Here is a 22640-nt window from a genome sequence, read left to right as displayed (position 1 = left end):
ATTGGCCGGCCCCTATCACATTGTAGGAGCAATTGATGGCCCGCGCCATTTTTTAAGTTGGCGCTGGCCGTCCATTGCTCCTACCATGTGACAGGGACCGGCCAATGGCACCGATAGCCCCTGTCACATGGTAAGGGCAAAGGGCCATCGGCGCCATTTTGTTTTCTGGCAGCCGACGGCCTGAGAGCAGGAGATCGCTCCCGGGACCCCCGCTGGACCACCAGGTACTTGTTTTTTGGGGGGGTCAGGAGCGTGGGGGATTCTAAATAATTCAATTTAAAGGGTCGGAGTGGGGTATTTTTTTTTTCAGCTTAGGACAACCAAAAAAAAAAGCATTCAGAACCACGGAAACGAAGATTTCCCGCGATTCTACGAACCCGATACCGATTCACATCTCTAATACTTATTCCAAAATTGACTTTTTTATGTAGCCCCTCTTACATAAGAACATAAGAATATAAGAATACAAGATATGCCGAACTGGGTCAGACCAAGGGTCCATCAAGCCCAGTATCCTGTTTCCAACAGTGGCCAATCCAAGTCACAAGTACCCAAACATTAGATAAATCACAAGCTCCTATTGCTTATTAATTATCATAATAGCAGTTTATGGATATTTCCTCTAGGATCTTATCCAAAACTTTTTAAACCCAGTTACACTAACTGCTGTAACCACATCCTCTGGCAATGAATTCCAGAGCTTAACTATGTGCTTCCACTGCACGGATTTGTGTGGGTGGTATTCTGTAGAAATTCATAGTCTCTTTCCTCCTAAGCTATATGAAAAGTCAAAAATATAGTACTGCCAACAATAATCAAATACCATACATTTTTCTAAAAAAATACACAATAGATGCAAAATGGCACCAGAAAAGGTACTTACTAGTGATCCTCTTGGTCCAAATGGGCCTACTTCTCCCTGAAGTCCCTGTTCACCCTGTTTCCATGAAGACAAGAAGAGTGAACTAGGCAAGTCTGAACCAATTCATCCAAATGTATACAAAATATTTGGAGAATACAAATATCTTACAGGTTTACCAGATTTTCCCATCAAACCAGGAACACCAGGAGCTCCAGTATTACCCTATCAAGATAAACAAGTAAGAAAAAAATATTGAAAAAGAAATACAAAATTGTCTGTTGATAAAGGCTCTAATCCTTCATCTTTCATTGAAAGAACTGCTACAGTCTCCAGTTCCCATAAGCTCATATCAGTATCTAGTAGAAAGTATAGTATATTAGGAATGTGTGGGGCAAAAAATGTGTTTTGTTTCTCGGTTCATTTTCCCATGAATTTTGATTTGTTCAATGTTTGACTTGTTTCTTTCATTTAAAAAAAAAAAAAAAATGAAACAGGGCGACACAAGGCCTCCAACCCTATCACCTAACCCTCCAACCAGGAAATAAGCCAGGGCCAGGATTCCCCATCTCCCCAGTCTGTACTTACCCAATCCAGTGGGGATCTATTGATGAGGCCTAGACCCAGGCTAAAAGCCTTGGCCTTGTGTAGGCTGAGGCAGATCGCCATGACCTCGGCCTAGGCTCTGCGTAAGGCCGAGGCTTGGAGGCTTGCTCCCAATGCCTTGGCTTAGGCCCAACACCAAGGCCTAATCCAGACGCCAGTGCCTCAGCCGGAGCTAGGCCTGATGCCAAAGTTCAGTTCAGAGGCTGGGTCCCGATGTCCAGGCCTCAACCCAGGCCCAGGGCAGACACCATGGCTTGGTCCTGAGACCAGGTCCCGATGCTGGGGCCTGACCTGGAGGCAAGTTCTGATGCCTGGGCTCAGGCAAAGCCAAGACCCAGCTCAGACCAGATGCTGCAGCCTGGTCCAAAGATTGGGTCCCGACGCCAAGGCCTTGGCCCAGAACCAAGCACAACCGAATGCCACACTGCAGTCTATTAGATCTCTTCTAAGATTCTAAGGAGAATGATCTTTGATTGGCAACCAATGTTGTCATCAACTAAGTAGTGGAAGCTTGGACATAACCTCCTGAGTTCAATCCTCTAAAAAATTATGAATGAGAATACAATCCGCAGGCCAATCAGAATGGTGAATTTACCCATAAGGACTTCCAGATCTGAACTGACAAGTTTCACTGGATTTGAATTTGCATTATGAAAATGTACTTACCTTCTCACCAGCCACGCCTTTTACACCAGAATTTCCAGGCAAACCCTAAAAAGAAATGTGTGCCTGTTAGGAATATTATTATATGGAAGTAGTTCAGTAATATTCAAGTACTATTTATGTAAAATCTAAAGTCTGAAAAAAAGGCTTCAAAGCAAATAAAACATGCTCTTGGTTTTGGGCTCGAAATCAGGGGCCCTCAAACTGTGGCCCAAAAGCTTGGTGCTGCCCTTGGCTGAATTTCATCTGGCCCCCAGCAGCACCAGCAGAAGGAATTTGATACGGCCCGCAGAAGAAGCTTGATCTGATCCGTAGTGGTGGCAGTGGGAGCTCAGATGTTTCAAGTCAGAAATGTAAGTGTCAGCACATCAGAGCAGCATGAGCAAAGGCACCACCGACCGACTGGCTGCTTTATGCCTTGCCGGTATTAATGCTGCTTGTACAGATGCAGCAACTTGGGCTGAAGACAGGGAGAGAGGTTGCAGCACAGACAAGAGGAGTTTTTGGACCCTGTGGAGAGCAGAGCAGGCCACCTGGAGGAAGACACTGGCAGAGAGTCATGGGCTCTGAAAGGCTGCCTGGGAAAGGCAGGTAAGGATGGTGACGTCGGGAGCTTTCACACATGCTGTCATCTCCTCTGAACTATGGGGGAGGGATTATGAACATTGTTGCGTAAGGATTCAGGCTCTGGAAGCACAGAGTGCAGAAATCCTCGTTATTATAATCCATATACCAAATTAGAGTGTCTCCACTTGGATTAGTGTCTCCAGAGAGGGTTGTTTTGCTGATATCATGAATCTGGCATTGTGCAAGAGGGGAGTGAGAAAAGGGTAAAAAGGAGAAGAGGTGGGGGAAAGTGCAAGAAAATACAGAGGAAGCGAGAATGCATGGGGGGTAGAATTAAAAGAGTACATCACACACACACACACGCACACGCACGCACGCACCCCATCCTCCCATCTATCCACCCTCCCTGCCCACTACTTCACTAGGTGTGCAGATTCTGGGAAAGAAGAGGTGGTAAGGCAAGGTTGTTGGGGGTGTGGCAGAGTTACCAGCTTTGGAGAAATCTGGAAATATTAGTACTAACACTATCTAGCACACCTCTGTACTCTGGAAACCCTGCCTGCTGCCTCCCTCTTTCCCTGCCATTTCAAATAAGCCAAAGAGCCAAATATGGTTCCCCCGCCCCCACCCAAAATCCTTCTCAGCAAACTCCTCCGAAGGCTGCACTCCTTCCCCTCCACCCCAACTCGGCAAATTCTGAGGAGGGCCATCCCTCTCCCCGGCCCTCTCACTGATTTGAAATGTCCCACATGGCCCTTCTCTTGAAAAGTTTGGGGACCCCTGCTCTAAACTAAGGCCTCTTACTATAAGCAGAGCTCAGCTGAACTTGAAAAGCAAAAGACAGGTGGCACTATTCATACCATCTCTAGACACCTTGTGCGAACCCATCTAAGAAGTGGGGCAGGATCAAGGTCACCCCAAGGACAACGTAAAAATATCTGATAATCATAATTTTACCATAAAATAAATTATATCCTTAGGACAGGACCCCCAATCCCCAAATGCCCATTTACATTAAGTGGAATGTTCTTACAAGAAACTTCCATGTGTGAGCAGAAAACAAAGCTAAACTAGGACAGCCATCATAGAATGTCAAAGCACTGAACTTAATATAAGACCCAAAAAATAGCATGAAATCAAAATCAATATAAATCAAAGACCTGCTATATAAGAGATCTTACGAAGTATTCTCTTATATAGCAGGTCTTTGATTTATAAAGCATTGAACTTGGCATCTCAACTGGTTTTTCCTCATACTCCATCCAGTGCTGTGAATTCCCGCTAATGAGCATGATTCACACTTGGAAATGACTGATAAACCAAGGATATTCTGACTTTTAAACTGCTTTAAACAGTAAGTTCTAACAGGCCGATGCAATATTGGCGCATGTTAAGCGGGCACTCATGACTGAGCACCCGATTTCTTAACGTGTGCTGACCACCTCTCTCAGGCCCCTGATTTAATATTTAAATGGGCTGCCATGGTAAAACGGAGGCACTAAGGAAACTTTTGAGTCCCTAGCGCCTCCTCGGCATCAAGCACACGGGAGAAGTGGCTGTCAGTGGGTTAGGAAAACGGAGGCTCAATTTTACGAGCCTCCGTTTTCCTAACCTTTGCACAGTCACGGGTTAGGAAAATGGATGCTCGTTATCTGAGCATCGTTTACCTAACCTGACCGCCGGCACACTTTTTTTTTTTTTTTTTTTTTTTTTTCTGGTTCTCCTTTTTTGGTTCCTCTGACTTAATATCACCATGATATTAAGTTGGAGGAAATACAGTATTTTGTGCTTTTCTGTAAACTTTTGGGGCGTCTTAAGAATTAATGCCTGCTCCGGGGCATTTTTGAAAGTAAAAATGTGTGCGTCAAGCACACATTTTTTTTTTTTTGCTTAGGGGTAATAGCTAATAGTCTCATCAACATGAATTTACATGTGATGAGCGCTATTAGCTACGCACGCATCAGGGGTTATGGACGCACGTCCAAAACACACATCCAATCACGCGTTGAGCCATGCGCTGACTGCAGCACACGGTATTGCATCAGCCTGTAAGTGTGTCATACTTATGCAACCCATAGCTTTATGTGAGCTATGCAAAATACAGAGGATCTCATGGCTACCAGGATGGAGAAAAGCACCTTGCCCAAGGCTTCTTATAGATATAATGTCTGAATATAGGGTCCTCTATGCCTGCCATTAGATCAATTTATTCCAGAATGAGACTGCCTAGATAACCAGTCTGCGCTATACTTCCCATCATTATGCAAGCCCTAATTACTTATATCTTTAGCTTAATACTGGGACAGGTATTTTACAATGTAAAAGTGGTAGGTATGAAATATGATTAATGTCACTACAATATACAAATATCACTGTTGCAACCACACTGTTCTATGTAGTAGCTTTAAGCAACTGTAAGTGGAATGCACGGTTCCTAATAACCTCGTGGATGACCTTTTGGGAAATCAAAGTATTTCTCAACGCATCAGAATACACAGCAAGTTGAAGTTAAGGCCAAAGATCCACTGAGCTCAAAATCCTATCTCCAACAGTGGCCAATCGCTAAAATTAGATTCAGTTTCTTGCTGGTCACGCCTATCACGTGGTGGGTCTCTGAGTCACCTGCTTAATAACTATTTAGACTTTTCTTCCATGAACTTGTCCAAATCCTTTTTAAAACCAACTAGGTTAGCTGCCTTGACCACATCGTGCAGCAACTAATTCCACAGCTTGATTGTGCATTGAATAAAAAAACACTTTCTCTAATTTTTTTTATTTATGTATTCAATTTTATTTATATTCTGCCTTTCGGGCACTTCAAAGGTGATTATATTCAGGTACAGTAAGTATTCCTTCACTGCCTTCTGGCACCTGTGAGCTTAAAGGAGTATCCACTAGTCCAAGTGATATTTGAAAAGGTAAATAGTTGTTCCCTATTTACCTGCTCTACTCCATTCATAATCATTTCCAACCTCATTTTCTCTTTTCCAGTCTGAAGAGCCCTAACCTGTTTAGCCTTTTTTCATAAAGGAACTGTTTCAATCATTTAACCAATTTTGTTTCCCTTCTCTTTACCTTTTCTAACTCTACTATATTCTTTTTTATTTATTTAAAAAAATATATAGAATGTCCATCAGCATACAATACACAAGGTGCAGCCACACCACTGATTTGTATAGAGGCATTATGATGTTCTCTGTTTTAAACTCCATACCTTTCCAATTAATTCTTAGCTTTCTGTTTGTTTTATTGACCACCGCTGCACACTGAGTTGAGGATTTCAAAATACCGTCCACAATGACACCTAAATCCTTTTCATGAGTGCTTATTCCTAAATTGGGATCCCATCACTGTGTATCTAAAATTAGGGTTATTTTTCCCTATGTGCATCACTTTGCACTTGTCCACATTAAGTTTCATCTTCCATTTAGATGACCAGTTCTCCAGTCTCTAAACATTTCATAAGATTTGAACATCTTATGAAATGTTATCAGAATTGAGCTACATTTATTGTAGAAGGGTATGCGATTAGCTACCTATTATTATTTTTGTTGTTATTTTTCCTTAGGTATGTTTTCAACAAGGATATGAACTGTCAACTAATACTGATCAAGAGTAGTTAAATCACAAGCAGATTGTGATAAATTGCAGGAAGACCTTGTGTGACTGGAAAATTGGGCATCCAAATGGCAGATGAAATTTAATGTGGATAACTGCAAGGTGATGCATATAGGGAAAAATAACCCATGCTATAATTACACAATGTTGACCTCCATATTAGGTGCTACAACCCAAGAAAGAGATCTAGGTGTCATAATAACACATTGATATCGTCGGTTCAGTGTGCTGCGGCAGTCAAAAAAGCAAACAGAATGTTGGGAATTATTAGAAAGGGAATGGTGAATAAAACGGAAAATGTCATAATGCCTCTGTATCGCTCCATGGTGAGACCGCACCTTGAATACTGGGTACAATTCTGGTCGCCGCATCTCAAAAAAGATATAATTGCGATGGAGAAGGTATAGAGAAGGGCTACCAAAATGATAAGGGGAATGGAACAACTCCCCTATGAGGAAAGACTAAAGAGGTTAGGTCTTTTCAGCTTGGAGAAGAGACGACTGAGGGGGGATATGATAGAGATGTTTAAAATCATGAGAGGTCTAGAACGGGTAGATGTGAATCGGTTATTTACTCTTTCGGATAATAGAAAGACTAGGGTGGCACTCCATGAAGTTAGCATGGGGCACATTTAAAACTAATCAGAGAAAGTTCTTTTTTACTCAACGCACAATTAAACTCTGGAATTTGTTGCCAGAGGATGTGGTTAGTTCAGTTAGTATAGCTGTGTTTAAAAAAGGATTGGATAAGTTCTTGGAGGAGAAGTCCATTACCTGCTATTAAGTTCACTAAGGGGTAGATTTTCAGCGCCCTGCTCGCCTAAATCCGCCCAAAACCGGGCGGATTTAGGCGAGCAGGGCCCTGCGCGCCGGTAAGCCTATTTTACATAGGCCTACCGGCGCGCGCAGACCCCGGGACTCGCGTACGTCCCGGGGTTTTCGGAGGGGGGCGTGTCGGGGGGCGTGCCCGATCGACGCGGCGTTTCGGGGGCGTGTCGGCCGCGTTTTGGGGGCGGGTACGGGGCGTGGCTACGGCCCGGGGGCGTGGCCGCGCCCTCCGTACCCGCCCCCAGGTCGCGGCCCGGCGCGCAGCAGGCCCGCTGGCGCGCGGGGATTTACGTCTCCCTCCGGGAGGCGTAAATCCCCCGACAACGGTAAGGGGGGGGTGTAGACAGGGCCGGGTGGGTGGGTTAGGTAGGGGAAGGGAGGGTAAGGTGAGGGGAGGGCAAAGGAAAGTTCCCTCCGAGGCCGCTCCGATTTCGGAGCGGCCTTGGAGGGAACGGGGGGAGGCAGCGCGGCTCGGCGCGCGCAGGCTATATAAAATCGATAGCCTTGCGCGCGCCGATCCAGGATTTTAGTGGATACGCGCGGCTCCGCGCGTATCTACTAAAATCCAGCGTACTTTTGCTTGAGTCTGATGCGCAAGCAAAAGTAGGCTGTTCGCGCGCCTCTTAAAATCTACCCCTTAGAGAATAGCCACTGCCATTAGCAATGGTAACATGGAATAGACTTAGTTTTTGGGTACTTGCCAGGTTCTTATGGCCTGGATTGGCCACTGTTGGAAACAGGATACTGGGCTTGATGGACCCTTGGTCTGACCCAGTATGGCATTTTCTTATGTTCTTATGTTCTTACAAGATTGTGTTCCTCAGAATTGCAAACAGTACTCAAAGTGTTCAAATAAAATGTACTGATTATTTCAAAAACCTCCATCATGGTCCAGAGATATTCCACAAATGAAACTGTTTCTCTCTGATGATGGGCTTGTGTTCTTTTCTCAGACCTCTGGGATAAAGTGGTCACTTTTCTCTTCAGTGTACAAACTGTCCCAGTGTGTGAGGGAATTCTATTGGAGAATCTCTGAAGCCCAGAAAGATCCTGAGTCCAAAGCTCTGTCTCTTGCCCACAACCTGTGTCCTGGTCCCTTAGGGATAGAGATCCTGTGGAGGGTCTCCAAATCTTCTTCCTGCACTTCCTTTTAAATCTGGGTGACTTTTCTGAAGGAAAACTCTGGTGTCTGAAATCCCGAACCAGGTTCCCAATCTCCTGACTCCAATTGGTGTGGAGGGGTGTAAAAACCTCCACACTAACAAAAAGGTAGAAATCCAAAAACGCCATGCTGGGTAATGCTTTCACTAGTTTTGATTCCTCTAGTGAGTAGAAGGATAACTCACAGGTCTGCAGCCCCTGCTCTCTGGATTGGGGCTTGTCCCTCTTCAAAGGATACAGGGTGTTCCCCAGAATGAGAAAAACCTGAATACACAGCCTGATCCAAATTTGCAAAGTCTCTGTTCCCAAAAACCGAGGCAGCCCCTTCTCAGACAGGGAGTGCACTGATGAGGAAACTCTCCTCTTAATTGAAAAAAATACCAAGTTGGGATAATGAGCCCAGCTCAGAAGGGGAAAAGCAAAAAGGCTCTATACTCTCTAAGAACCAACTCAAAAATGACCACATTTTCTACATACTAGCTGCCCCAAGTGCTCTAAGGCAGTGGGTTCTCAACCTTTTTTCATCTGTGACCATAAGAACATGCCATGCTGGGTCAGACCAAGGGTCCATCAAGCCCAGCATCCTGTCTCAAACAGTGGCCAATCCAGACTACAAGTACCTGGCAAGTACCCAAACACCATCATGAGGCAAAATGTAAATATACATTCTGCATCTTCAGGAATCCCCTCGACCCCCAACAATGGGTGCAGAGCAGAACTAGGGCACTACCTGTACAACTCACCATACAAAAGATTCTGGTTCTGGTGACATCTCAGTAAAAGCAAAACAAACCCCCTTTACTACCAGGCACAATAGTTCCATTAATGCATGTCCTATTGAGAAAACACAACAAATAAGATTGGTACAAATGTCTACATGCTAGTAAAATACCTCACCACGGTCACACACCTAGAACTGACCTTCACCAAGTACAGAAAAACCACAAATTATAAATATGGAGACAAACTGGAATGGAAAACCAAAACAGCCACTCTGCATGCAATGCAAAACTAGAGAAATGGAAAGAGAAATATAGCACCTAATATTGTCCCAGGATCTGCAATAATACACAAGGATTGACAGTGGGACTTGAACCCTGGTCTCCTGATTCATAGCCCACTGCTCTAACCACTAGGCTACTCCTCCATTCTAGGAGTACACTCAAACAGTAACAACCCTATCTATGAAAAGACAACACTACAAATATTAAACCAGGCCTTAAACACTAATACACCTCCTATTAGGAAAACAGAGCAAGCCAAACTGCTTTAGATCCCCACACAGAAATAATTGTAAAACTATACTTATAAATGTTACAAAACAACTGATTAACAGAATAACATCCAATAATTACAAACTCATAAAAATTATTAAAAATTGTCCAAATATCAATACACTATTTCAAAACAGCAGACATCGCATAATACCCAATAATTAAAATGGCAATCAAGAAAATAAACTTAAAAAGCCACCTTTACTTACCCTCTCCAGCAACTCTCCTACTCCTTTCCCTTGCAGGCCAATAGCACACACCAGAAGCAGCAGTGGCTGCTGAAGCTCTGTTCTCACTATCCTCTTCCTTAGGACCCACAACCAGTCACTCACACACAGTCTCCGTCTCACACAGACCAGGAACCTCCCTATCCAGTCTCTCTTCCTCACACACATACCAGTCACCTCCCTGACCAGTCTCTCTTCCTCTCACACACACACACACAGACACCAGTCACCTCGCTGACCAATCTCTGTTTCTCTCATACACACACACGTCACCTCCCTGACCAGTCTCTGTCTCACACGCACACACATCAGTCATCTTCCTGACCAGTCTGTCTCCTCTAACAGAAACACATTACCTCCGACCAGTCTCTCTCTCGCACACATGCTCTCTCACTTACATACAAGCTCTCAATCACACACAAATGTTCTTGCTCCCATTCTACCACAACCCATAAAGCTGCCACTCACGCCTCCAGGCACACATTCTAACACACACACACAAAGTTGCCACTCACACACCCAGGCACCCATTCTACCACACACACACACACAAAGCTGCCACTCACACACCTATTGTACCACACACACATACAAGCTCTCACTCATGTACCCAGGCACCCATTCTACCACAGGCACACACAAAGCTGCCACTCATGCTCCCATTCTACCACAGGCACTCAAAGTTGCCACTCACACACACACAAACTCACGTGGAGCCTCTTCTCATTGTTTGGCCCAATAAGCATGACCTCAACTTTTCAGCCACTGCTGGCCTGAACTCCAGCAGCAGCAGCACGCAGGGTCTCTCCGCTCTTCGGCCCCACCAGCTTGGCCTCCAGCAGCGGCATGCAGTGTCTCTCCATACTTCAGCTGCCGCCAGCCTGGCCTCCAGTGGCGGCACTCCCCTACCAACTGCATCAGCCAGTCCGACCCTGGGAAGAAGGGAAGCACAAGTGGGGCAGTGGGACACCGGGAGCCGCGACATACCTGCTGGTGCTTGGTGACACGCCGGTTGAGAATCGCTGCTCTAAGGGACAGCCAATCACAGCCATCAATAGGAGAGACTAGGATGATAGTCCAACTAAGCTATTGTTATGCCTAATAGGCAGGGATCTAAGGCCATCCAGTGACTGATCTCTGCCTCTACTCATGCTGCAGCCATCTTGTTCCTTTCCCTCCATATTCTCTTTGAATGTTGTCCATAGTTTCTCAGTATCTTTGGATCAGAGATTCCTCTTCCCAATCACTCATTAACTTGAATTCAGCCATTCTAAAATTCAGGATCCTTGTCCTAGTATTGTTTGTTTCAAGTCTGAGTCTAATATTGAACTACACTGCACTGTGATCTTTAGATCCTACATTTTCTTCTATTGTTAGGTCAAATAACACACAGTCTCCATCTGTCAGTACCATATCCAGTAAAGTCTCTTCATACTGGGCTCTTCAACAAGTTACCCAAAGAATGAACTTTGTACAGCATCCCAGCAGATAAGCTCCAAACCACATCTGGAAGACTAAAGGTGCCTGTAAGTAGCATCACCCTTTTTTGACCTATTAGTATGATGTTTCTCATCATGTCTCTGTATTAGAGGTTTGTATATTAATACCATGTGGACAGAAGGCTTCTTAGGCTTTTCCCTGTCAATCCATAGTAATTCATCTTCTCCCTACTCTCTCCATATTTCAATGGCTACTATTGTATCCCTAAGGTAAAGATCTGCTACTCCCTACTTTTTCCCTATGCTGTCTCTTCCTAACAAGATTATATTCTGGGATGGTCACACCACAATCACAATTTTCATTATATCAAGGCTTGGCGATTGAAACCGCATCCAAGTCTACCTCTATCATGGTGTCTTCCAGATCAGTAATTGTTAACAAAACTTTAAGCCTTTGCACCCATGATGCTCAGTGAAACTATCACTTTCTCTCTTGATTTTCTTTTGCTCCATACTTCTTTTTCCATTTATTATTTCATTCCCTAACCTTCCTCGACTTCTAATTTTTTCTCCCAGATATTATTGCATACCTGATTTGAACCTATTAATCCTTCAGCACTTATTGCTTTTATTTGTAGGGCAAAGCTGTATTTGCCTCCCCCTCATTTTGTTTTAATGCTAGTCCAAATATAATGTGAATTTTTTGTTAAGGGCTGTAGCGCCTTTCTTGAAGGATACAAACCATCCCCTCTATATAGATCTTTATCCTTTCAAGTGCATCCTGTTGTGTTCCGTGGCCGAGGACGGCCATGACCGCAGCCCCCTACCTTGCCCGCGGCGGCGACCCACCGCAGCAGCTTCTACGGAAATCCCTGAGCCTGTGCCAGTCGCTCCGGCGCAGGTCTCTGGGATGGCCGCCGGGTGGGGAGCCGTCCCTGCTCCTCCTTCGCGGTGTCCGGCAGTCTTTCCTCCACGGAGGAAATCCAAGATGGTTGCCGCCATCTTTAGGCGCGAGGCTGCGCCTCCTCTCTAGATTTAAAGGGGCCTAGCCCCTTTAACTACTTACAGCTGTTTCCAATGAGCCGGAATGGAGGAAGTATAAAGGGAGGCTTCCTCTGCTCATTCCTTGACTTGGCAACGTCTCGTCTTGGTGTTCCTGGTTCCTGACTTCGGATTGGCAAGCGACGATCCCTTGGTGTGTGACCTCGGACTGGTAAGAGACGAACCTCTGGCACTTGACCTCGGACTTCTTCTGGACTATCGTCTCCAAGGGCCCACCTAAGTCCCAGCGGCCTGGGTTCCTACGGGCTCCTCCCGGGGGGACCCCGGGCTTCCAGGGGTGAAGCTCCAGTTAGCCCTTGCACCGACCTCACGACTCCTTGACCTCTCAAAGGCCTACCTAAGTCCCAGTGGCCCGGGTCCCTGCAGGTTCCTCCTGGGGGGACCACGGGCTTCCAGTGGCGAAGACACAGTTCCTCTCCTAGACGTTAAGACTCCTCGTCTGCCTCCACAGTTGCCTCAGTCTCCAGAGCCGAGGGTCAGCTGGTCACTTCTTCTGTCCTGCCTCGCCACCCGACGGGAGAACCTACGGATCCACCTCCTAAAGTATACCATCTTCCCGTCGGCCCAAGAGTTCACAAGCCTGAGCATAACACATCCCAATAAAATTTAAACCTTCTTTCTTGCACTATTCTTTCAACCATGAATTTAATTTCTTCCAGAGGAGAATTTTGCCAATTCCCCTGTGGTATGCAGTCAGCACTTATGAGAACACTACAGATTCAGCTACCTCTCCAAGGCCCCTCACTATTGTCTTGTACTGCTCTTGGATATAACTGTCTTACCTTTAATCATGTTATTTATGATTAGGTGCACAATGATCATACTCCTTTCATATTTATCTAGCAAACATCTGACTCCCTTTGTCCATCCCTGAAAGTCTGGACACCCATCAAGCACCAAACTTCTTTCTCTTCATGGTTCTTTCCCAACTCTACAATCCTCACAATACGAAACCTCCTAACACAATTTGATTTCCTCCTTTAAGTTCCTCTGCAATCTCTTAAGATCCTTCCTGTCTCATCAATTTTAACTCCAACTTTTGGTATCCCCAGTGGCTACTTCTTCACCTCGAGTGCTGTAAAATTGTTTTTCTAGGAGCTGGATGTAGTGTCTGATCTAGGGGACAAGTTCTTCCTTAGTCTACACTAAAATAGATTCTCCTCCTTTAGGAAGGCCTGAGTCCGTGGTACTAGATTACATGGTCCCATATTAGTTCATTCCTACGTCTGTCAATATTCTTCTTTAGGTCAGAGAGTTGCACACAGATGGAATAGTATAAAAGTTCCAAAAAGCTGCTCTGAATACTGCAGCACTGATATATTTCTCCCCTCATACAATTTCCTATCTGTAATTAATTGCAAGTATACTAGTAGTAACAGATGGTACTATACTCTCGAGGATGTTAACTTTGAAACAGCCATGTGGGCGCACATGTATACATGTTTGCAGGCTCGCAACAATGGACGCGGCCATTTTATAAATACGTGCTCATATGTGCGCAATGCGCAAAATAGGCTGTACGCGTGTATATGTGTACACAATTTTATACAGACACAAGCACATATGTGCAAAAGATGCCTCTACCACGTAAGTGGGGGAATTTTAGTAGACATGCACATCGATGCAACTACCAGTTTCCCCAGGTAAAAGACAGGACTTCCTAACCCCCCCTATTTAACTAACCTATATTTTACTTTGTAAGCCCCAACCCTTAAAACCCCTGCTTCATGGATCAAGCTTTATGTAGTAAGAATAGATAGCTGGAAGAGAGGGTGGATAAGATGGGAGGGCGGGAATAGCTTTCCCCAACTGAGCAACACAATAGCTCCAAAAAGATTTAAATTTCGAAAAAGAAACTAAATCAAATAATAAGAGTAATCCAGAGCACAGTCAGAAAGAGCTAACAGTCGAAAAGTCTGTGAGCACATGTTCATTTCAGCTATATGTACATCACCAAATACCTACAGGCAATCCCTGAAGTCCAGCTTCACCTGGAACACCAGGTTCTCCTGTCTCACCCTAGAAAATGTTAGGTACATAAATCAAAAGTACGCATTTGATAGGGTCATAAGTTTATTTCTAGTTTTGAACTTTTAAAAGATTTTAACTCACATGCAGCTGAATAGACAAATACAGGGGATTGGTTGGATGGATGCGCACAATGAATAGGCAATATAGTCTTTTTCTGCCATCATGTTCTATATGTTATGCCTAGGATATCACTAAACATGTGCGGGTTAAGGCACCATTAGAAAATGAAAAGCAAAACAAATCAAATGGCACAAATTTTCTGTGTGAGACAGCAAACTTCTATATCTACTGTAACTGTGTAAGACGTGCAAAGCACATACTGCATCCCTTTGTTCACATATCTGTATTTAATTATAATGTAATATAAATAGCTACACACAGTATTTTTTTCCAACCAAATTCTAGTCAAGCAGGAAGCTGAAATTTAGCATACTGATAACATAAATATTAAAACTAAAAGGAGAAGTCTGAACACTAAATATTTTTAATATAGAGGAGGAAACCAGGCCCATAAAATTTTCAAAAGTTTTCTGTCAAATTGGGTGAAATTGTGGTTTGAAGGATGTGATTTAGAATGTGAAATCAGATTTTTCAAAAACTAAAGGTACCTCAAAACCCTGTTATAGATAAGTTAGTTGATATTTATTGTTTAGCTCCATCCAACTTCATCTACAGCAGAAAATCAATTATAAGAATGGAAACAAGACAGCACAATATAAGATGCTAAGTATGAATATTTCTGACATTGCTAGGAGTATGAAAAATTATTTCTGTATTTTCTTTTCTGAGGATATAAACAATTTCAAACAATCCTTTGAAAGGAGGAAACAAAAGAACCATCTAGAAGAACCATACTCAATTTGCACCTTAGAAAAACATGGTACTACCTTTGATCCAGGCATTCCTGGGATGCCATCACGGCCATCAACACCAGACAACCCCTTGAAAGAGAGACATCATTCAAACTATCATTCTTTTCTTCAAGTCATGTCAAAGCAGCACATATTAAAGAAATGAAAAGCAATAACATATATACAAATGTATACATACTGCCTCTCCTTTGGGTCCTGGCAAGCCAGTTATTCCTCTTTGACCTTGAAGACCCTATAAAAACAAATTCAACTCATTTACAAAGGAATGTTAGAGGAGAAACTTCTAACATTTTATGAAAATTGCAATTGCATATTACCAGAAAGTCAAATTACACAACCCAAAATAGCAAAGTTAAAATCACATCAGGTCATATCAACAAGATTTCAATTTTCCAATAACGAGAAATGATTTATAGATATCAGGATAAAAGGAATTGTATTTCTGCAGGGCTAATGTTGTGACAAGTTTGCACATGTCACTTTATTTAAATGCTAGTTCATACAGGATTTGAATCTAAGGCTAAGGGCTACAGTGCTTTTTGTGGATGAATGAAAACCATCCCCTCTGTATAGATCCTTATCTTACTAGGTACATCCCCTGTCCCCAGTATACCTCAAACTTTTTTCCTTGCAACCTTTCAACCATGAATTAAAATGTCTGTCTGAGAAGAATTTTGCCAATTCCCCTGATGAATGCAGGCAGCACATCTAAGAAGGTTACAGATTTAGCCATTTCTCCAAGAACCCTCACTATTATCTTGAACTACTCTTTGATGTGGGTGAGATAGTAAACATTCAACTACAGGTTATAGGAATTCAAGACAGAAGCATAATTTACATTCATGTTCAACTTACTCTGTCACCCTTTGGACCTGTCTCCCCAGGTGGGCCTCGCTGTCCTTGATCACCCTGCAAAACCATGTATTATGTTTCAGTATAAAATCAAAACAGAATTGCCAGTAACCATTCAGTGAAATAATGTGAAACAAAGGTTACAAAAAGTAAAATACATCAGAATAAAAAACAATGAGTGACCTACAAACAAGACCAAAAGAAAAAAAAAAGACTCAGGAAATAGGCAGGTTACAGCTAGCAGTTCTGCTTTCAAATACTTCACAAGTTTATTTACAAAAGGAATCCATGTTCTTTGAGAATTCTGATGAAACCTTCAAGGCATTTAAGAACTTGATTGTTCTTTTTATTTTACTGTTGTTCATCACTTTGAATGATCAAGTGACCAAAAAAGAGGTACATAATTTAAATAAATATATGATAATAAACTTAATAATAATAATAATGTATGGTTCCCATTCTTTTATACAGAACATGTTTAGCAAACATCTGGAGTAGTCTCTAGACAAAATTATAGATAAAGACAAAAAGTAGCAGAGATCTTGAAGTATTACATCAATATCAATATCAGATGACCAAAAATGCTCTCAATAGTAATGTACTACAAGATCAAAAACGTCTCTAGTCATGATCCATGCCCAATTGTTTGACTTTAGATTTGATATGTTAACAGTTTCAAATTCCAATACTTAGAAAGTATCCCATCACTGGAAAATACAGCTCCTCATCATACAGCATTGATTTTATACAATAAAGGTATCGTGGCTCAGTGAAATAAACAATGAAAAAAGTGACAAATCCCTTCAATATATATATTCTTATTGTTATGTAAATTTATCCCACTTATTTTCTTAATAATGTTTTCATTTCTTTTAATGGGCATTCATACTTGTAGTTCATTATATATATATGACATACAAAATTAACTCATTCTTTGTGACCCTATCATTTAATCATAGCCTGAACAAATTGTCTGTCACATGGGAAGCCGAGACCACCTGGTCCATGCACACTCTCCACTTCCCTTACAATCCCATATAAAAAAAACAGCACTTTTTTGGGAAAATAATGCCACAGCATGACTTGATCTGAGCAATAACAAGGAACGCCTGTTCCCCCACCCCTACCCCAAAGCTGGGCATCCCTACTCCCACATCTCAGTGGTAGACCACCTTCAACCCATCTTGGCCTCAGGCTCCTTCTAGCAGTCCATCGCCACCAGTAGATACCCACTCTTTCCACAACTCAACAGGAGAGACTCCATGGGAATTAGCCACCTTTGGCCATATATCCAACATGCAGCCCCCAGCATGCTAGCAGCTTCCCCCAATCCCAAAATTGCAAGATGAACTTCCCTTTATGCAATGCTCCCCTGCACCAACTGATAAATTGGCTCAGTTCTCCCGCCACAGGCACTGACAACCAAAGTTAGTTCGGAACCCTCCCCCCCCCCCCCCCCCACACACACATAATAAAGCTAAGTTGGCCTCAAACTAATACAAAAGAAACAGGTGGATGCTCCCCTAGAAAACATGTACTCTGCCCACAGGAAATCCATACAAGATATCCACCCCCCCCCCCCTTGACCCCTCTAGTCAGGTACCAATAATGACTGACTAGCAAAGTACAAGTAAACCATACCTCGATCCAACACACACTACGCCCTCCATGTCCACCAACAGGTACCCTGCCAAATTGTGATCCTACCCAATACAACCTGACAAGGAGCAAATCCTACAAAGCACATGTGAACCACCTTCACACATAGCCTCCCTTTATACCAAGCCTAATGATTCCTCAAAAGACTAACCCCATCCCTGGTCTATCCCTACTGCCCGCCTAATGGAGCCTAGAGCACTTCACCAACCTAAAGATACCTGCCCTATCAGGCACCCTTTATTCAATCCCAACCACCTGAAATGTCTCTGCGCTCAAGAAGCATAAACTCGCATCACCCAGTGTACATTGTTCCCCAATCACTTCAAACACTGCCAATCCTGAGGATTCCATATTACCTCATTACAAAACCCACCCCCAAGAGTGACCTACACCCACGATCCCTGAATATGAGGCATCAAAATGCTCCCTCCTGCCAATTAAAGAGTTGCTTCTAAGCAAACTTGGTCCATTAATAAAATATGACAAGAACGTACACAAAAAAAAATGCACATCCTCCTATCATCCCTTCAGTAACCAAAGAAACCCATTCCCCAGGCATACACCATTAAGAACTTTGTGACACCTGGTCCATCATAACAACTCTGTTAAGGGAAAGGTACCACAATCCATTTGAGCAAGCAAAGCTGCCAGTGACCTTTGCACCCTCAGCTCCATTGTCCCTTTATGACACACCCTCCCAACCAAAACACTCCAGGCATGATTGCAGTGATATGAGTGAAAAGCAGAGCATTACATTGCCCAACAAATCAAATTGTGAGTGAGGAAAAGAAACCTATGATAACCATACTTGTATACTCAATATACCGTAAGACATTCTACAATGAAATAGTACAAAGGAAATCTGCAGTGCAATGTTATCTCAACCAAGTAATAATGGCAACTAAAATAGCAGTAAACATACCCAACAGAGAGGACTACAAAATTATACATCATTACTGACAGTCCTTCTACCCACACTGGCCTTCAGGAAACAGCTCTTGTATTTGCTTTAAACCAAGGCAAGCCCCACAGCCATGACCCATTTAACATAATTACCCCCACTAATTCCGCCCCCCCCCCCCTGCCGGCTTCCCCCGGTACTAACCTCAAAAGAAGGCTTGGAGATAGTGCAAAGTAACAGTTACTACCCATGTCAGAAGGCTAGAGTTGAATCCAGACTGCAGCAGCTACTACCCGCAATCAAAAACCAGAGGGTAACTAGTGCACACGGCAATTACTACCCTCATGAAAGGCTTATGGGTCACGTGCAGAGAGTGGCAAGCATCACTATCCAAAACACTCGATGACAAATTGTGTAGATCAATGTGGACTTAAAGTGTAACAAATCATATTGTTGCGAGCGCGGCCTTCGATTCCTACTGAGAGACGCGGCGGCGCAGTCGCCTGCTCCTGGGGATAGTGAGCCTTTTGAGCCACGGCGCAGCTCAGGGAGGAGCCCCAAGGTGCACACTGTGGGGAGTGAGCGAGTACAGGCACGGGCGGAACAGGAACAAGGCTAGACTGGACCAGGCAAGGAACAACAGGAACTGGAACAAGGCAGGCTCAGCCCCTCTGCTGGACCTACATGCACCAGTGAGACGCAGCAACGGAATGCTGGTCTCAGACGTAGCCCTCCAGCCACTCAATAGCCCTTCCAGACACACCGCTTGGGAACGACGAGTGCAAGAGGCCAGAGGACAGGAACTAGATGAGACATGGATAGCTGGAACTTGGACAAGACGAGGATACTTGGAAGGCACTGCCCCTCAGGGTGCCCTACACAGCCCACTATGGACTGGTCATGGACCACCCTGTCCCACTGCGCACCCTACTCAACCTGAAAAGGCTGGTTGCGGACCAAGCGGAGAGCGGGACATGTGCAGGACTCAGGCTTAGGACGAAGGAGGAATCTGGGCAGCGCTCAAAGAAGGGTCTAGCTGGAAGAGGACTCCAACGACCGGAAACGGACACCGGATCAATACAGATTTACTCCCATGGCGGTCATCTGGAAGCGAGACTAGGCTTGAACTAGGAGCTAGGAACTAGCAGACACATCAGGATTAGGACTGGAACATAGGACGTCAGGATTCAAGACTCAGAACTTGGAACTCAGAGCTCAGAACTTGGATTATGAGGAACATAGAACATCAGGGCACCTGGACATAAGAACATAAGAAACTGCCATGCTGGGTCAGACCAAGGGTCCATCAAGCCCAGCATCCTGTTTCCAACAGAGGCCAAACCAGGCCACAAGAACCTGGCAATTACCCAAACACTAAGAAGATCCCATGCTACTGATGCAATTAATAGCAGTGGCTATTTATTTATTTATTATTTATTTATTTATTTATTAAAGGCTTTTATATACCGACTTTCTTGATACAAATCAAATCAACTCGGTTTACATCGAACTAAGCAGTAACTATAACCATCCAGTCAACAAGAGATAATTTAAAGGAGCATAAAGTTACATTATAACAAGGATGCCTTAACTGGGAGAAGGAAAAAAAGAGAGGGAGAACGAAGATAAATTACTATATACAATGGAATATGGGAGGGAGGCAATGAGCCGACCTCATGATGACTTGTGAGTATAATTAGCGTTTGTTTATTTACATGAGTGATGGAATAGTTCTAAATCAGGCTGTTGGGCTATTGGCGGGGAAGGCTCGGCAGAACAGCCAAGTCTTTAGTTTCTTTTTGAATGTTGGTAGGCAAGTTTCCTGCCTGAGGTCCGGAGGCATGGCGTTCCAGATGGAGGGACCTGTGATAGGCTATTCTCTAAGTAAACTTGATTAATAGCCGTTAATGGACTTCTCCTCCAAGAACTTATCCAAACCTTTTTTGAACCCAGCTACACTAACCACATCCTCTGGCAACAAATTCCAGAGCTTTATTGTGCATTGAGTGAAAAAGAATTTTCTCTGATTAGTCTTAAATGTGCTACTTGCTAACTTCATAGAATGCCCCCTAGTCCTTCTATTATTCGAAAGTGTACATAACCGAGTCACATCTACTCATTCAAGACCTCTCATGATCTTAAAGACCTCTATCATATCCCCCCTCAGCCGTCTCTTCTCCAAGCTGAACAGCCCTAACCTCTTCAGCCTTTCCTCATAGGGGAGCTGTTCTATCCCCTTTATCATTTTGGTTGCCCTTCTCTGTACCTTCTCCATCGCAACTATATCTTTTTTTGAGATGCGGCGACCAGAATTGTACACAGTATTCAAGGTGCGGTCTCACCATGGAGCGATATAGAGGCATTAAGACATTTTCCGTTTTATTAACCATTCCCTTCCTAATAATTCCTAACATTCTTTTTTGACTGCTGCAGCACACTGAGCCGATGATTTTAAAGTATTATCCACTATGATGCCTAGATCTTTTTCTTGGGTGGTAGCTCCTAATATGGAACCTAACATCGTGTAACTACAGCAAGGGTTATTTTTCCCTATAGGCAACACCTTGCACTTGTCCACATTAAATTTCATCTGCCATTTGGATGCCCAATCTTCCAGTCTTGCAAGGTCCTCTTGTAATGTATCACAATCCGCTTGTGATTTAACTACTCTGAATAATTTTGTATCATCCGCAAATTTGATAACCTCACTCGTCGTATTCCTTTACAGATCATTTATATATATATTGAAAAGCACCGGTCCAAGTGCAGATCCCTGAGGCACTCCACTGTTTACCCTTTTCCACTGAGAAAATTGACCATTTAATCCTACTCTCTGTTTCCTGTCTTTTAACCAGTTTGTAATCCACGAAAGGACATCGCCTCCTATCCCATGACTTTTTAGTTTTCTTAGAAGCCTCTCAAATGCCTTCTGAAAATCCAAATACACTACATCTACCGGTTCATCTTTATCCACATATTTATTAACCCCTTCAAAAAAATGAAGCAGATTTGTTAGGCAAGACTTCCCTTGGGTAAATCCATGTTGACTGTGTTCCATTAAACCATGTCTTTCTATATGCTCTATGATTTTGATCTTGAGAATAGTTTCCACTATTTTTCCAGGCACTGAAGTCAGGCTCACTGGTCTATAGTTACCCGGATCGCCCCTGGAGCCTTTTTTAAATATTGGGGTTACACTGGCCACCCTCCAGTCTTCAGGTACAATGGATGATTTTATTGACATGGAACATCAGATACTTCTGGACTAGGAACAACCGGACTTGGAACATCAGGACTTGGATGAGGAACATCTGGACATCAGGACTTCTGGACGAAGAACATCAGAACTCCTGGACAAGGAACATCAGGACTTGGAACATCAGGACTTGGAACATGCGACGAAGGAGCTCCGACGAGGGACAAGACCAGGAACGTCAGATGGAGAAGATCAGGAACAAGAACGTGGAACACAAAGCCATATGGATAGGAGTAGACCACGGGAGACCTTGACTGGAAAGAGGAGACATGGACAACCATGGAATCTGATTCAAAGGCCCTGAGGAAGTGAAGCTAAGCTCTTTTAAAGGGCTGGACTGGGGCGAAGACTGATGACGTCATCCGGTGGGGCCATGGGCTTTTCTCGCTGCTGGCCCTTTAAATATCTTGAAGAGGCACGCGCCCACGCCTAGAGGAGCCCAGAGGATGGAGAGTCAGCAGCGGCACCGGGGCCATGAAGGAGACAAAGTCGGAGGTGGCTTCCACGCCTCAAGAAAGGTCCTGGAGGTGGTGCACGGCTGTGAAGGTGGAGGCAGTGCTGGCAGCAGCTTCTGGCCACTAGTAGGGAGTCCCAGCGGCGTATTCCCTCCGCGGAGGCGGAGTCAGCAGTGGCAGCAGCCCAGCCACAAAGAGGAGATCCCGGTGGTGGCTTCCCCGCCGCGAAGGCGAAATCAGCGGCTGTGGCTTCCCAGCCACACAGAGGGACAGCAGCGGCCCCTCCTGCTGCGAGAGCGGCATCAGGCCAT

General features: G+C 44.0%; 1 protein-coding gene across 3 annotated transcripts in view; it reads right to left on the bottom strand.

The window, feature by feature from the left end:
• COL9A1 (collagen type IX alpha 1 chain) overlaps window positions 1-22640 on the bottom strand; it is a 373679-nt gene that overhangs the window by 60878 nt on the left and 290161 nt on the right. For all 3 annotated transcript variants that reach the window (XM_029595655.1, XM_029595654.1, XM_029595653.1), the window contains 7 exons: window positions 16062-16115; window positions 15385-15438; window positions 15222-15275; window positions 14269-14322; window positions 2132-2176; window positions 1031-1084; window positions 884-937 (listed from right to left, as the gene is read on the bottom strand). In XM_029595655.1, coding sequence (XP_029451515.1) covers window positions 884-937; window positions 1031-1084; window positions 2132-2176; window positions 14269-14322; window positions 15222-15275; window positions 15385-15438; window positions 16062-16115 — 369 coding nt within the window. The remainder of the gene's footprint in view (window positions 1-883; window positions 938-1030; window positions 1085-2131; window positions 2177-14268; window positions 14323-15221; window positions 15276-15384; window positions 15439-16061; window positions 16116-22640) is intronic.

The sequence above is a fragment of the Rhinatrema bivittatum genome, chromosome 3 (genome assembly GCF_901001135.1).
Source record: "Rhinatrema bivittatum chromosome 3, aRhiBiv1.1, whole genome shotgun sequence".
Taxonomy (NCBI): Eukaryota; Metazoa; Chordata; class Amphibia; order Gymnophiona; family Rhinatrematidae; genus Rhinatrema; species Rhinatrema bivittatum.
Note: the sequence above shows the minus strand (reverse complement) of the source record. Positions and strands in the feature narration are given on the sequence as shown.